The sequence below is a fragment of the Bombina bombina genome, chromosome 7 (genome assembly GCF_027579735.1).
Source record: "Bombina bombina isolate aBomBom1 chromosome 7, aBomBom1.pri, whole genome shotgun sequence".
Lineage (NCBI taxonomy): Eukaryota > Metazoa > Chordata > Amphibia > Anura > Bombinatoridae > Bombina > Bombina bombina.
The window spans coordinates 370,705,648-370,722,900 of record NC_069505.1 but is presented as its reverse complement, the minus strand read 5'-3'; the positions used below and the strand labels follow the sequence as shown (position 1 = coordinate 370,722,900).

Genomic DNA, 17,253 nt, shown 5'->3' with positions numbered 1-17,253 from the left:
GAGTCTAAAAACCCCTAATATTACACTTATTAACCCCTAATCTGCTGTTCCCGACATCACCGCCACCTGCATTATATTATTAACCCCTAATCTGCCGCTCCGGACACCAACGCCACCTACATTATCCCTATGAACCCCTAATCTGCTTCCCCCAACATCGCCGATACCAACTTTTTATTTATTAACCCCTACTCTGCCGCCCCCAATGTCGCCGCAACCTAACTACAATTTTTAACCCCTAATCTGCCGCCCCCAATGTCGCCGCCACTATAATAAAGTTATTAACCCCTAAATCTAAGTCTAACCCTAACCGCCCCCTAACTTAAAAAATAATTTAAATAAATCTAAATAAAATAACTACAATTAAATAAATTATTCCTATTTAAAACTAAATACTTACCTATAAAATAAACCCTAAGCTAGCTACAATATAACTAAACCGCCACCCCTGGGTACTGGGAATCTGGAGGAACATGGCTGCTATGATCGGCGCCAACCTGTCTGTAGGGGCGGGAATGGTGGAAAAACTGTGGCATTGTCTCCTGTTTTATCAAGATGAGTTGTATGTATAAAAGATGTGTGTTTGTCCCAATAAAGTCAGTCTTATTTCACCTGGATGCTAGTCTGTCTAGTCATTTAGGTGGGCCCCTGCGAGAATCATTTTATTGGGCTACATAGCTGGAGTCACCAGGGAGGAAGAAGTACCCATTTGGTGGAGATACCCAGTCGGGGTAGCCAAGGTATCCTTCACTGTATTCACACCACACACCACCACACACCTACCACACACATACACAAACACACACCATACACACACTCTCATATAACACAAACCAAACATACTATTATACAACACACACACTCACTACACATTCTTATTCACACCACACACACTCTTATACAACATACATATCACACACATACAAAAACACACACCACGCTCTCTTCCGGCAATCACCCCACCTCTTGCCCTCCCTAGTGGGTACCAATGGGGAAAAGGTCCACTGGAGCGACCTGTGGTGAAGGTTAGCGGGTGACCGGGATGGTGTTGTTTTATATATCTGAATAAACTGTGACTTTTACAACTACACTTAGATTGTGGATGCGCTCTGTTTTTGCTTCTCTCCTAGAGAACCAATCCTGTTTACAATGCAGGATGACTTGCTTGACTTATCCGCCAACAACTAGTGTTCAAGCCGCAAGCTTTTAGGGCACTTTCTAAATGTTTTACAAACATCAATTTTTCTGTCCGCTGCTACAGCAGTGGCTACAACAATACCCAAATTTTCAGTCATTTGTACATGCCTACTTTTTCTGGCCTCTGCTGCTGCCCCTGTGGCTACAAAACTCAAAGCAAAAAATAAGGCACATAACAGTGATTAAACTGTTAAGAATAGTACAACTTAACACACCACTCATATCTGGTGGACCATTAAATTGCACGTGCAGTGCCCCAAATTTGAAGGAGGAGGACCGACCAAGCATCTTTATCCGTTTCTTGGTTGCTCTAAATTATCTCCGGGTTCCATCTATGTCATACCTGTAGTTTATTGTGCAAAAAGGTGGCATATGTGGTGTTTCATGCGGTTGTGCCTGTTGAGGGTCGTGGCCCATGGTATAAAAAGGCTGAAGGAGAACGACCTGTAATGGGTGTCCAAGCACATTTTTTGTAAAATGTTCCCGGTTCCTCTCAATTATCTCCGGGTTCCTCAAATCAATGCCATGTAATCAGGCAGGCCGTATAGACCTCCCCCGATAGGGGGAGTAAAAGGGATTAAAGTGCTAAGAATAGTACTAATATAAACACAACCTAGTTACCATGGGTCCCAGACTGCATGTCTTGTTGTTATATTTGGTGAGGGTAATCAGGCAGGCCGTATAGACCTCCCCCAATCGGGGGAGTTACAGGGATTAAAGTGCTAAGAATAGTACTACTTAACACAACATAGTTACCATGGCTCCCAGACCGCATGTTTTATTATTATACTTTGTCAGGGTAATCATGCAGGCCATATAGACCTCCCCCGATACCGGGACTACCAGGTATTAAAGTGCTAAGAATAGTACTACTTAACACAACATAGTTACAATGGGTCCCGATAGGTATGAACAAGGAATATGACCTTTTGGTCTTTCCTTGATATACAGGATGCCCCCTTCTGCTTTGATAATGATACATGGTTCTCTGTATGATGTACCTGTTATTTTGTACATGTATCATATCATGTTTATATATTGTATGTTGTTGCTTTTTGTTACATTTGAAAGAATATTTTGTATGTATGTATATTCTGCCATTTTCTGCCACTAGGTGGCTTATTCTCAATCAGCGAGATTACAGGTTTTTGTTGGTAATGGTGTGCGTGTCTAACGTACAGTTTTCCCTCACCGCTCACTTAAGACAACGCTGGTATTAAGCGGTGAGCTGGCTAAACGTGCTCGTGCACGATTTCCCCATAGGAATCAATGGGGCAGAGCTGGCTGAAATAAAACCTAACACCTGCAAAAAAGCAGCGTTCAGCTTCTAACGCAGCCCCATTGATTCCTATGGGGAAATACTTTTTATGTCTACACCTAACACCCTAACATGAACCCTGAGTCTAAAAACCCCTAATATTACACTTATTAACCCCTAATCTGCTGTTCCCGACATCACCGCCACCTGCATTATATTATTAACCCCTAATCTGCCGCTCCGGACACCGACGCCACCTACATTATCCCTATGAACCCTTTAATCTGCTTCCCCCAACATCGCCGATACCAACTTTTTATTTATTAACCCCTACTCTGCCGCCCCCAATGTCGCCGCAACCTAACTACAATTTTTAACCCCTAATCTGCCACCCCCAATGTCGCCGCCACTATAATAAAGTTATTAACCCCTAAATCTAAGTCTAACCCTAACCGCCCCCTAACTTAAAAAATAATTTAAATAAATCTAAATAAAATAACTACAATTAAATAAATTATTCATATTTAAAGCTAAATACTTACCTATAAAATAAACCCTAAGCTAGCTACAATATAACTAAACCGCCACCCCTGGGTACTGGGAATCTGGAGGAACATGGCTGCTATGATCGGCGCCAACCTGTCTGTAGGGGCGGGAATGGTGGAAAAACTGTGGCATTGTCTCCTGTTTTATCAAGATGAGTTGTATGTATAAAAGATGTGTGTTTGTCCCAATAAAGTCAGTCTTATTTCAACTGGATGCTAGTCTGTCTAGTCATTTAGGTGGGCCCCTGCGAGAATCATTTTCTTGGGCTACATAGCTGGAGTCACCAGGGAGGAAGAAGTACCCATTTGGTGGAGATACCCAGTCGGGGTAGCCAAGGTATCCTTCACTGTATTCACACCACACACCACCACACACCTACCACACACATACACAAACACACACCATACACACACTCTCATATAACACAAACCAAACATACTATTATACAACACACACACTCACTACACATTCTTATTCACACCACACACACTCTTAAACAACATACACATCACACACATACAAAAACACACACCACGCTCTCTTCCGGCAATCACCCCACCTCTTGCCCTCCCTAGTGGGTACCAATGGGGAAAAGGTCCACTGGAGCGACCTGTGGTGAAGGTTAGCGGGTGACCGGGATGGTGTTGTTTTATACATCTGAATAAACTGTGACTTTTACAACTACACTTAGATTGTGGATGCGCTCTGTTTTTGCTTCTCTCCTAGAGAACCAATCCTGTTTACAATGCAGGATGACTTGCTTGACTTATCCGCCAACAACTAGTGTTCAAGCCGCAAGCTTTTAGGGCACTTTCTAAATGTTTTACAAACATCAATTTTTCTGTCCGCTGCTACAGCAGTGGCTACAACAATACCCAAATTTTCAGTCATTTGTACATGCCTACTTTTTCTGGCCTCTGCTGCTGCCCCTGTGGCTACAAAACTCAAAGCAAAAAATAAGGCACATAACAGTGATTAAACTGTTAAGAATAGTACAACTTAACACACCACTCATATCTGGTGGACCATTAAATTGCACGTGCAGTGCCCCAAATTTGAAGGAGGAGGACCGACCAAGCATCTTTATCCGTCTCTTGGTTGCTCTAAATTATCTCCGGGTTCCATCTATGTCATACCTGTAGTTTATTGTGCAAAAAGGTGGCATATGTGGTGTTTCATGCGGTTGTGCCTGTTGAGGGTCGTGGCCCATGGTATAAAAAGGCTGAAGGAGAACGACCTGTAATGGGTGTCCAAGCACATTTTTTGTAAAATGTTCCCGGTTCCTCTCAATTATCTCCGGGTTCCTCAAATCAATGCCATGTAATCAGGCAGGCCGTATAGACCTCCCCCGATAGGGGGAGTAAAAGGGATTAAAGTGCTAAGAATAGTACTAATATAAACACAACCTAGTTACCATGGGTCCCAGACTGCATGTCTTGTTGTTATATTTGGTGAGGGTAATCAGGCAGGCCGTATAGACCTCCCCCAATCGGGGGAGTTACAGGGATTAAAGTGCTAAGAATAGTACTACTTAACACAACATAGTTACCATGGCTCCCAGACCGCATGTTTTATTATTATACTTTGTCAGGGTAATCATGCAGGCCATATAGACCTCCCCCGATACCGGGACTACCAGGTATTAAAGTGCTAAGAATAGTACTACTTAACACAACATAGTTACAATGGGTCCCAGACAACATGTGATGTTGTTATACTTTGTCAGGGTAATCATGCAGGCCATATAGACCTCTCCCGATAGGGGGAGTAAAAGGGATTAAAGTGCTAAGAATAGTACTACTAAACACAACCTTTATTACCATGGGTCCCAGACCGCATGTCTTGTTGTTATACTTTCTCAGGGTAATCATGCAGGCCATATAGACCTACACAGATAGGGGGAGTAACATGGATTAAAGTGCTAAGAATAGTACTAATATAAACACAACCTAGTTACCATGGGTCCCAGACCGCATGTCTTGTTGTTATAATTTGTCAGGGTGATCATGCAGGCCATATAGACCTCCCCCGATAGGGGGAGTTACAGGGATTAAAGTTCTAAGAATAGTACTACTTAACACAACCTAGTTACCATGGCTCCCAGAACGCATGTTTTATTATTATACTTTGTAAGGGTAATTATATATCTATCAAATCGATCTATTTATCTTCTATTTATTCTATGTATATCTATCTATCATATCTATCTATCTCGTGGCCGGACTGATTTGAGACAGCCACTTGTGTTTAGGCTAAATTTGAAGTAGGAGGACAGACCAATCATCTTCTTCCATCTCCCTGTTCCAAAAATGCAGCCCATATAGACCTCCCCCGATAGGGGGAGTAACAGGTATTAAACTGCTAAGAATAATACTACTTAACACACCACGGGTCAGAGCGGCAGAGCCAGGAGCCGGGAGAGGAGACAGTCGGTCTCTCTCCCCAGCGGCAGAGCCATCCCCTGGGAGCGGAGGTAGTCGTCCTCCCTCCCGTAAGCTGAACCCCTGCCTGGGAGAGGAGACAATCGGTCTCCCTCCCCAGCGGCAGAGCCAGGAGGCGGGAGAGAAGACAGTCAGTCTCTCTCCCCAGCGGCAGAGCCATCCCCTGGGAGCGGAGATAGTCTTCCTCCCTCCCCGTAAACAGAACCCCTTCCCGGGAGAGGAGACAGTCGGTCTCTCTCCCCAGCGGCAGAGCCAGGAGCCGGGAGAGGAGACAGTCGGTCTCTCTCCCCAGCGGCAGAGCCAGGAGCCGGGAGAGGAGACAGTCGGTCTCTCTCCCCAGCGGCAGAGCCAGGAGCCGGGAGAGGAGACAGTCGGTCTCTCTCCCCAGCGGCAGAGCCATCCCCTGGGATCGGAGCTAGTCGTCCTCCCTCTACTTACAGAGAAGCCCTTGCAGGGAGAGACGGGTATCGATATCTCTCCCTCTCTCCCCAGTGGCCGAATCCCTTTCAGGGAGAGGAAACAGTCGGTCTCTATCCCCAGCGGCAGCACAGTTTCCCATGGAGCGGAGGTAGCAGACCTCCCTCCCCAGCAGTAGATCTCCTTCTTGGGAGAGGAGACAGATGGTCTCTCCCCTTAGTAGCTTGGCAGGGTCTATACCCTTTTCTTGTCCTGGAGTATATCTCACAGGGCGCAGGCCAGGGGGGTACCCTCTCATGCAGTTGGTGCCACAAGTTTGGGCACCCGAGTTTTGCCTGCCCCACTAAGGAGCAACTTCCACCAACAGTCTGGGGTGGGTATACAGCCGGGAAACCGGTACTGGCTTTGTTTGTGGGTGGGTCGGCCGGGTACTCAACAGAGTGTCACAGAGGGAAACAGTTTGGCCATGGAACTTAAGGACACTGGAACTTGTGGAACAGCAATTGTTTGGGAGCCGGCCTTAGCAAACTTGGGACTTTGCATTTTGTGACTATCCCTGCTCCCAGGGCGCAGGGTATAAACGCCAGCAGAAACCCCACAGGATGCCCCAAGCTCAGGAGAGATGGGATAACCTCTCTCAGCAACCGAGAGGTGGAGGGCCACTGTCGGACAGCCCCAGGCCAACCCGTTAAGGGTCTAGCCGGGTCTGCCGAACTGGAGGGGGGAGGTGTCATGGATATCAGACGGCTAAGTAAGGCTACCCCCCACCCCCCTACAACCTCACCCCTGTTGTTTCTCAGTGGTTTTGGGCTTCTCAGAGCCACCACCATCTCTGGAAGCTGTTTGTTTGCTTTGTGTTGGCTTTTTTTTATGTTCAGAGAAAAGTTGGTGTATGACCAGCAAAATCCTCCTAGGCTGAACGGGCTCCTGGAACTCCCGGTCGGCTGCCTTACAACGGACACCCACCTAACCCCTCTCAGGCTGGCCAGGCTCTTGGAACTCCAGGACAGCAGAACACCCACACATTTTAACCCAGGTGGCTCCAGCAACCATGTTCCCCAGAGCTCCGCTCTTTTGGGGATTAGTAGCCCCTGGAGAGTACAAGGGGTGGGAAAATTGCCGGATGGGGAGCTCCTTTGGGAACCGGGGGTTTTGGACACCCCTAATCCCATAAATTCTTCGGACTGTAACTCCGGTCCCCAGTAACAAATCATGCTGATTTTTGGACTGTGAAATCTGGGGACGAGAGCTTTAAAATTAGCCGCTGCATCACCGGGATCACCCCGAAAACGCCACCCATATGTATTGGGATTATGTGGGACTGTGGCTCCTATGGAGGTGCCGGGCTGTCTGGAGGGGCGGGAATGGCGGGAAAATAGTGGGATTGTCCAGGGTCTTATCAAGATGAGCTGACTGTATAAAAGGAGTGTGTGTTTTCAATAAAACCAGTTCCTGTTAAACCTTAATGCTATGCTGTCTAGTTATTTGGGTTTGCTCCAGCTAAAAATCACTTTTCCTGGGCTACATAGCAGCCTGTTCCAGGCAGAGGAAGGAGACTCTGACAGAGCTACCTAGTCTGGTAGCTGGAGTCTGCTACAAGGTGGGAACCTGAGTACTGGTGTTGTCAGACATCAGGGGTGGCTACAGGCTGTGGTCACTTGCCAGCTACATAGCTGCAATCGGCAGGGACGAAGCAGGACCCGTTTAGTGTCACAAGGCAGGACCCGTTTAGTGTCACAAGGCCCTTTTAAGGGCTGGTAATAGAGCTGATTACTTTTTGTAATTTAGTTTAGGGTAGGGACATTATTTTTTTATTTTGGGGGGGCTTTGTTATTTTATTAGGGGCCTAGATTAGGTGTAATTAGTTTAAAATTTAGTTTAGTGTATTTAATTAATTTTAGTTTAGATAATTGTAGTTTATTTAATTAATCTATTGATAGTGTAGGTGTATTTGTAACTTAGGTTAGGATTTATTTTACAGGTAATTTGGTAATTATTTTAACTAGGTAGCTATTAAATAGTTAATAACTATTTAATAGCTATTGTACCTAGTTAAAATTAATACCAAGTTACCTGTAAAATAAATATAAACCCTAAAATAGCTACAATGTAATTATTAGTTATATTGTAGCTATATTAGGGTTTATTTTATAGGTAAGTATTTAGATTTAAATAGGAATAATTTAGTTAATATTATTAATATTAATTAGACTTATTTTAATAATAATTACATTAGGGGGTGTTAGGGTTAGACTTAGGTTTAGTGGTTAATCATTTTAATATAGGTGGCGGTGGTGTAGGGGGATTTTATTAGGGGTTAATCATTTTAATATAGGTGGCGGTTGTGTAGGGGCTCACATTAGGGGGTTATCATTTTAATATAGGTGGCGGCGGTGTAGGGGGATTAGATTAGGGGTTAATCATTTTAATATAGGTGCGGCGGTGTAGGGGGATTAGATTAGGGGTTAATCATTTTAATATAGGTGGCGGCGGTGTAGGGCGATTAGATTAGGGGTTAATCATTTTAATATAGGTGGCGGCGGTGTAGGGCGATTAGATTAGGGGTTAATCATTTTAATATAGGTGGCGGTTGTTTAGGGGCTCACATTAGGGGGTTATCATTTTAATATAGGTGGCGGCGGTGTAGGGGGATTAGATTAGGGGTTAATCATTTTAATGTAGGTGGCGGCGGTGTAGGGGCTCACATTAGGGGGTTATCATTTTAATATAGGTGGCGGCGGGGTAGGGGCTCACATTAGGGGGTAATGTAGTTTAAATAAGTAGCGGCGGAGTAGGGGCTCACATTAGGAGGTTATCATTTTAATATAGGTGGCGACGGGGTAGGGGCTCACATTAGGGGGTAATGTAGTTTAAATAGGTAGCGGCGGGGTAGGGGCTCACATTAGGGGGTAATGTAGTTTAAATAGGTGGCAGCGGGGTATGGGCTCAAATTAGGGGGTTATCATTTTAATGTAAGTGGCGGTGGGGTAGGGGCTCACATTAGGGGGTGATACAGTTATTATAGGTGGCGGCGGGGTCCGGGAGTGGCGGTTTAGGGGTTAATAAATGTATTGTTAGGAGTGAGATGGGGGATTGCGGATAGAGGGGTATACGTGTTGGGCTATGTTTGGGAGGCGTGTTAGACAGTTACGGGAGATTTAATATTTTAGTCAGTTTTTGTAGGCGGCGGTAGTTTCTAAAGTGCCGTAAGTCACTGGCGACTCCAGAAATTTGTACATACGCAGATTTCTGGACATCGCTAGTTTGTCAGACTTACGGCACTTTAGCAACTGTTGGCGCCGTATATGTGATAGCTCGCTGTGCGAGCTGAAACTACTGGCGGCGCAGGTTACCACGATTGCGCCGAAACCTGCGCCGTATATCGGATTGTGCCCCTACAGTGAGTATTGTATAGGCCTGAAAAGCCTTTTTTTTAGTCATGCAAAGGGCTATTAGAGTTCAGATACATTCTCCTTTAATTGGTTATTTAGTAAATGTCATTTAAAAAAGAAAGGCCTAGTTATAGTAAATAAAAGTGTATTGGGAAAAAAACACAAATGTGGTTGAGTTAGCCTTTGTTGGAGCTAAAACAAATATTACAGTAGTAACAAATAACCCCCCCCCAATGTGAGATCAATCTAACATAGTGGATGTCTCATAAAAAAAAAAAGTCATATTTGATTTATAAAAAAACACTTGGAGTTCAAAATATATGTCAATTTAAAAAAAAAAAAAAAAAATGTGAATTTCGAGATAAGCTCCAATTTTATGTCAGATATGGCATTGTTCACAGCCTGAGGTAAAAAGTGAAATATGGCTTATTCTCTGCTTTTCACATAAAAAGTGCATGGAATACATCTTAAATTAAATGCATTTAATACATTGTGCTGGTAACACTACATTTTATATATATATATATATATATATATATATATATATATATAGAGTTTTGAGACAGTTGTTCATTCTTGTGACTGTGCTTCTCTCTATGTGTATTTAATCTCCCTATGGGGAAAAGGGGCAACCAGACATAGACTTCTTGCTCAGTGTGCTTAGATGAATATGGTTACACCTTACTAACGAGGCCTAATGAAGGCCAAAATGATTGTCTGGGGTTGCTGTGTTCCTTCTTCAGAGAGGAATTGCCTGGTGGAGCCAATAACACAAGGCATATTTGTGCATCCACCAATCAGCAGCTACTGAGCCTATCTAGATATGAATGCTATCTTTCTTTAGAATTATTTATTATTGCATTAGGAAATTACTGGTTAACTCAGATCCAGTGTCCAGGTTACACCCACAAAGAATGCATGTGTGACCGGCTCATTCTAGAACCAGTTTACCAGCAGCAACCATACCAGTTGCAAATGTCCTACTCAACACAGACTCAGTGTGTAAGCAATACCATGCCTAGTGCCACTGTGTGCCATGCTGAATACAATGCCCAGTATACAAGCAGCACCCTCACACATTGCACCTGTGTGACCTGTAAAACCTAGGTCCAGTGTGGCAGATTTACCAACACCCAATGCATGCTACTTTTGAACATCTGACCCCAGATCCTTTTTAATAGTTATATTCACCTCCAGTGACCATTTATGACCTGTTGAGCGCATATATTCACTCATGAATTCTAGGGGGGGGGGGGGGGGGCAATTAGCACAATAACTGTTCTGCATTACGCCCTGATATGGTACTCACATACTGATATTAGAATGATGCAAAGAGCATTTACTGTACTTCTTCCTCTGGTGTTAAGTAATTAGTAAGTACAACTCTGGGTATAATGTAGACCAGTTATTAATCTGCTTGTCACCTAGTATTAGTGAGTGGAAGTCTGGGGAGTGTATAATTCTTTGTGTTTAATGTGCTTTTCTACTATTAATGATTAATTAAATATCTGGGTATATAATACATAGCTGCTACTATACTCTGGCTTCGTCTAGTATTTTTAATGCAGATGAGATATTTTGCTCATTGTCCCTCTATCTGTAATCATATGAAATAATAATAAAAAAAATAAAAATAATAATCTTAACTCCTGTTAGTCTTCAGCACCGTTATTATTATATAACTTTGGCACACTACTTTGTCCTGAGAAACCCTATGCCCTGTGTAATGCAGAACAGATACAGTATAGTATTACGGAGTAAATACCTGGGTTGTGCTGTATAACAGAACATATCACGTGACGTTTGTGTTAGTGGCACTCACTTATTCACTATCAGAGCTGGAGCTTCTATACTTTATAACTGTCACGGAACTATTAAATCTAGATGAGCTGTTGAGTATATCTGTACTTAAAGGGACATTAAACCCACATTTTTATTTCGTGATTTAGATAGAGCATGCCATTTTAAACAACTTTCTAATTTACTTCTATTATCTATTTTGCTTCATTCTCTTGATATTCTTTGCTGAATAGCATATCTAGATAGGCTCAGTAGCTGCTGATTGGTGCCTGCACATAGATGCATCGTGTTATTGACTCACCCATGTGCATTGCTATTTTTTTAACAAAGGATATCTAAAAAATAAAGCATATTAGATAATAGAAGTAAATTGTAAAGTTGTTTAAAATTGAATTCTCTTTCTGAATCACGAAAGACATTTTTTGGGTTTAGTGTCCCTTTAAATGTAAGTAGTTTTACTTTATTTTATACAAAATATAAACATTTTTGGGAGACGAGTGAGGTTTTGCTAGAGGGGTTAGAAAACAAGTGTAAACAAGTATAAATGCACAGTGTGAACAAATAGTTAATAAGTAAATGCAGAAATACATTGTTTTACTATTTAATATATTTCCGTTACTAAGTGCAGTGCAGGTCTAAACCCCCCGATTGGCTGCTTCGCTTTGCTCTCTTCTTAGTGATTGGTTATTGTGACCGTTAAGGTAAATATTAAAAAAGCCCGCCGGTTTTACATATGAACTACAATTTTCAATATAAATAATTACAGCAATTAGTCGGACACGGACTCAGCAGATCGTTAGTGATAAAATGATGAAGACTCAAACAAGACTGCACATGGGGGAGCGATATTTGTCCTGTATGCTGCTTCTATTGTGTGTTCGTGTATAATATGTGGTGATTTAGTAGAATACAATGTTATCTCTCCTTGCCCACAACGGTTATAACAGAGAAGCACAGGAACCATTACACAGAGATAGAGATATATTTTTTACAGTGGGGACAAGAGAATAAGGTTTGAGGTTGAAACAAATGACTCGTCTGTTTGTATAGTTATTTATTAGAAACAATGTATTTGATTCAGCTATAACATTTTACAATTTTATGCAAATGATATACAACGACACCTAAATAGTCAGCCAGGTACTGCTTTTCATTAGGCTTTAGAGTTTGAGGCAGAGAGGGGGGCTTACATGGATCTTAGATTATTAACTATCGCCAAGCTTCATTGTAACCAGAAGTTTTACATTTATCTCTGGTACTACAGAGACTGATCTTACGGAGAACGTTACAATTCAATAATTCCAAATCTTTTTATTAGCTACATTTACAATAAATAAAAAATGCAAAGTAAATACGATTTTTTTTTTTATATTAAAACGTGTATAGTTTAAATGGAATAATCCAGCCAATCAAATTGCGAGAAAGTGAGCCAATTAATGCAGCTCTCAAAACATTCAGGATTTGATTTAATAATGCAATCTATATGTGCCGCAGTGTGTATAAAGAGCTGTAGACACGCTGCTGCATAGACATCGCAGGATCAGTTACATACCCTCTAAATATTATAAATGGAAAAAATAAAGTCAAATCCTTTATTGAATTATGTTACTGTATCTATTAATATGCACGTTATGCCTACATTTTGAAAATCATAATCCGTGATACCATTATATAAAGGTCATTATCTAGAAAATATAGTTTAATGCAATTGTTAAGATACGTTACACAGTGTTCCCTAAAGCTGATAGATTAATGGAGCTTTTGTGTATGTGTAACATGGGGCTGTGGGCAAACTAGTGTTTTATCACCTGATTATACTATAGAAGTATGTAGGGCAGTCACATTGCCTCTTAGATTAGGTTATCTGCATTTTTCCTTCGTTTCTCTGCAGAAATTTATAAAGTTAAATAAGTAGTTCATGAAAGATCTGTAGTAACTTACAATATTGGAAAAATAAAATCTAAATCATAAAAAATAAAATAAAATAGACAACGATCACAGCTCCATATATGAATATGTGGGTGGCTCTTAAAAGAGCCTTTGGGTTGGTTGTGTGAATGGGGAAAAAAATATTTAACCCCCGAAGCCGTAGAGAGTGCGGCCCTGGCGTTTCAGAGCATACACCACATCCATAGCGGTTACGGTCTTCCTCTTGGCATGCTCAGTGTAGGTGACGGCGTCTCGGATGACATTCTCCAGGAAGACCTTGAGCACTCCGCGAGTCTCCTCGTAGATAAGTCCGGAGATTCGCTTGACACCTCCCCTACGTGCCAAGCGCCGAATAGCCGGCTTAGTAATGCCTTGGATGTTATCGCGGAGCACTTTACGGTGCCTTTTTGCTCCGCCTTTTCCTAGTCCTTTGCCTCCTTTACCGCGTCCAGACATTGTAAATTCAATGAGTAAACTGATTCCGAAAAAGCCAAAGCGCTTCCTTATATGACTGGAGTCAAGCTATCAGACAGTTTAAAAATCCAAGTCAAGCTATCAGACACTGTTTTGGAGCTATCAGACAGGTTTAAAACAGTAGTCAAGCTATCAGACTCTTAAAGGCTGTACCATACATATATGCTAATAAGAAATGTTTAATGAATACCACAAGCATTTTTGTTATAAATGTCACTCAAATGTAAAAAAAAGTCATATTCCAGCATTTCTCTAAGCATTAAAAACACAATTCCCCATTGTGCCACTACATTTTCACCACAGCTAGTTCAAACAATGACCCCACTAAGATATCACAAAGTATGGAAACTTTTTAGTGTGGAATTTTAAAAATATAGGGCCCCACACTTCCCTAAAATTGCAAAAATCATCACTTTCAAGCAATTTCACTTAGGGATAAAAGCAAAATCTCCCATTGTGCCACTACATTTTCACCACAGCTAGCTTACACAATGACCCCTCTACGATATCATAAATTTTGGAGAGTTTTTACTGTGGAATTTTAAAAATATTGGGCCCCAAATGTCCCTCGAATTGCATAAATTGGCCCTTTTCAGCAAATTCACTTAGGAATAAAAAAGAAATCTCCCATTGTTCCACTAAAATTTCACCACAGCTAGCTCACACAATGACCCCTCTATGGTATCACTAAGTTTGGACCATTTTTACTTTGGAATTTTAAAAATATTGGGCCCCAAAATGTCCCTTGAATTTCATAAATCGGCCCTTTTCAGCAAATTCACTTAGGAATAAAAAAGAAATCTCCCATTGTTCCACTAAAATTTCACCACAGCTAGCTCACACAATGACCCTCTACGATATCACAAAGTTTGGAGACTTTTTACTGTGGAATTTTAAAAATATTGTGCCCCAAATGTCCCTTGAATTTCATAAATCGGCCCTTTTCAGCAAATTCACTTAGGAATAAAAAAGAAATCTCCCATTGTTCCACTAAAATTTCACCACAGCTAGCTCACACAATGACCCCTCTACGATATCACAAAGTTTGGAGACTTTTTACTGTGGAATTTTAAAAATATTGGGCCCCAAATGTCCCTCGAATTACATAAATTGGCCCTTTTCAGCAAATTCACTTAGGAATAAAAAAGAAATCTCCCATTGTTCCACTAAAATTTCACCACAGCTAGCTCACACAATGACCACTCTACGGTATCATTAAGTTTGGACCATTTTTACTGTGGAATTTTAAAAATATTGGGCCCCAAATGTCCCTTGAATTTCATAAATCGGCCCTTTTCAGCAAATTCACTTAGGAATAAAAAAGAAATCTCCCATTGTTCCACTAAAATTTCACCACAGCTAGCTCACACAATGACCCCTCTACGATATCACAAAGTTTGGAGACTTTTTACTGTGGAATTTTAAAAATATTGGGCCCCAAATGTCCCTCGAATTACATAAATTGGCCCTTTTCAGCAAATTCACTTAGGAATAAAAAAGAAATCTCCCATTGTTCCACTAAAATTTCACCACAGCTAGCTCACACAATGACCACTCTACGGTATCATTAAGTTTGGACCATTTTTACTGTGGAATTTTAAAAATATTGGGCCCCAAATGTCCCTTGAATTTCATAAATCGGCCCTTTTCAGCAAATTCACTTAGGAATAAAAAAGAAATCTCCCATTGTTCCACTAAAATTTCACCACAGCTAGCTCACACAATGACCCCTCTACGATATCACAAAGTTTGGAGACTTTTTACTGTGGAATTTTAAAAATATTGGGCCCCAAATGTCCCTCGAATTACATAAATTGGCCCTTTTCAGCAAATTCACTTAGGAATAAAAAAGAAATCTCCCATTGTTCCACTAAAATTTCACCACAGCTAGCTCACACAATGACCACTCTACGGTATCATTAAGTTTGGACCATTTTTACTGTGGAATTTTAAAAATATTGGGCCCCAAATGTCCCTTGAATTTCATAAATCGGCCCTTTTCAGCAAATTCACTTAGGAATAAAAAAGAAATCTCCCATTGTTCCACTAAAATTTCACCACAGCTAGCTCACACAATGACCCTCTACGATATCACAAAGTTTGGAGACTTTTTACTGTGGAATTTTAAAAATATTGGGCCCCAAATGTCCCTTGAATTTCATAAATCGGCCCTTTTCAGCAAATTCACTTAGGAATAAAAAAGAAATCTCCCATTGTTCCACTAAAATTTCATCACAGCTAGCTCACACAATGACCCCTCTACGGTATCACTAAGTCTGGACTATTTTTACTGTGGAATTTTAAAAATATTGGGCCCCAAATATCCCTCAAATTGCAAAAATAGTCACTTTCCAAAAATTTCACTTTGGAATAAAAAATAAATCTCCCATTGTTCCACTAAAATTTCACCACAGCTAGCTCACACAATGACCCCTCTACGGTATCACTAGGTTTGGACCATTTTTACTGTGGAATTTTAAAAATATTGGGACCCATATGTCCCTCATATTGCATAAATAGGCCCTTTTCAGCAAATTCACTTAGGAATAAAAAAGAAATCTCCCATTGTTCCGCTAAAATTGCACCACAGCTAGCTCACACAATGACCCCACTACAGTATCCCTAAGTTTGGACCATTTTTACTGTGGAATTTTAAAAATATTGGGCCCCAAATGTGCCTTGAATTTCATAAATCGGCCCTTTTCAGCAAATTCACTTAGGAATAAAAATGAAATCTCCCATTGTTCCACTAAAATTTCACCACAGCTAGCTCACACAATGACCCCTCTATGACATCACAAAGTTTGGAGACTTTTTACTGTGGAATTTTAAAAATATTGGTACCCATATGTCCCTCGAATTGCATAAATAGGCCCTTTTCAGCAAATTCACTTAGGAATAAAAAAGAAATCTCCCATTGTTCCACTAAAATTTCACGACAGCTAGCTCACACAATGACCCCTCTACGGTATCACTAAGTTTGGACCATTTTTACTGTGGAATTTTAAAAATATTGGGCCCCAAATGTCCCTTGAATTTCATAAATCGGCACTTTTCAGCAAATTCACTTAGGAATAAAAAAGAAATCTCCCATTGTTCCACTAAAATTTCACCACAGCTAGCTCACACAATGACCCCTCTACGATATCACAACGTTTGGAGACTTTTTACTGTGGAATTTAAAAAATATTGGGCCCCAAATGTCCCTCGAATTGCATAAATTGGCCCTTTTCAGCAAATTCACTTAGGAATAAAAAAGAAATCTCCCATTGTTCCACTAAAATTTCACCACAGCTAGCTCACACAATGACCACTCTACGGTATCATTAAGTTTGGACCATTTTTACTGTGGAATTTTAAAAATATTGGGCCCCAAATGTCCCTTGAATTTCATAAATCGGCCCTTTTCAGCAAATTCACTTAGGAATAAAAAAGAAATCTCCCATTGTTCCACTAAAATTTCACCACAGCTAGCTCACACAATGACCCCTCTACGATATCACAAAGCTTGGAGACTTTTTACTGTGGAACTTTAAAAATATTGGGACCCATATGTCCCTCGAATTGCATAAATCGGCCCTTTTCAGCAAATTCACTTAGGAATAAAAAAGAAATCTCCCATTGTTCCACTAAAATTTCACCACAGCTAGCTCACACAATGACCCCTCTACGATATCACAACGTTTGGAGACTTTTTACTGTGGAATTTTGAAAATATTGGGCCCCAAATGTCCCTCAAATTGCATAAATTGGCCCTTTTCAGCAAATTCACTTAGGAATAAAAAAGAAATCTCCCATT

At 41.1% G+C, this 17,253-nt stretch overlaps 1 protein-coding gene across 1 annotated transcript; it reads right to left on the bottom strand.

Moving 5' to 3' along the window:
* Positions 1-12,626: 12,626 nt before the first annotated feature.
* Positions 12,627-13,442, bottom strand: LOC128635907 (histone H4). Its single transcript, XM_053689002.1, has one exon. The coding sequence runs from the start codon at positions 13,434-13,436 to the stop codon at positions 13,125-13,127; it is 312 nt and encodes a 103-aa protein (XP_053544977.1). The 5' UTR covers positions 13,437-13,442; the 3' UTR covers positions 12,627-13,124.
* Positions 13,443-17,253: the final 3,811 nt, after the last annotated feature.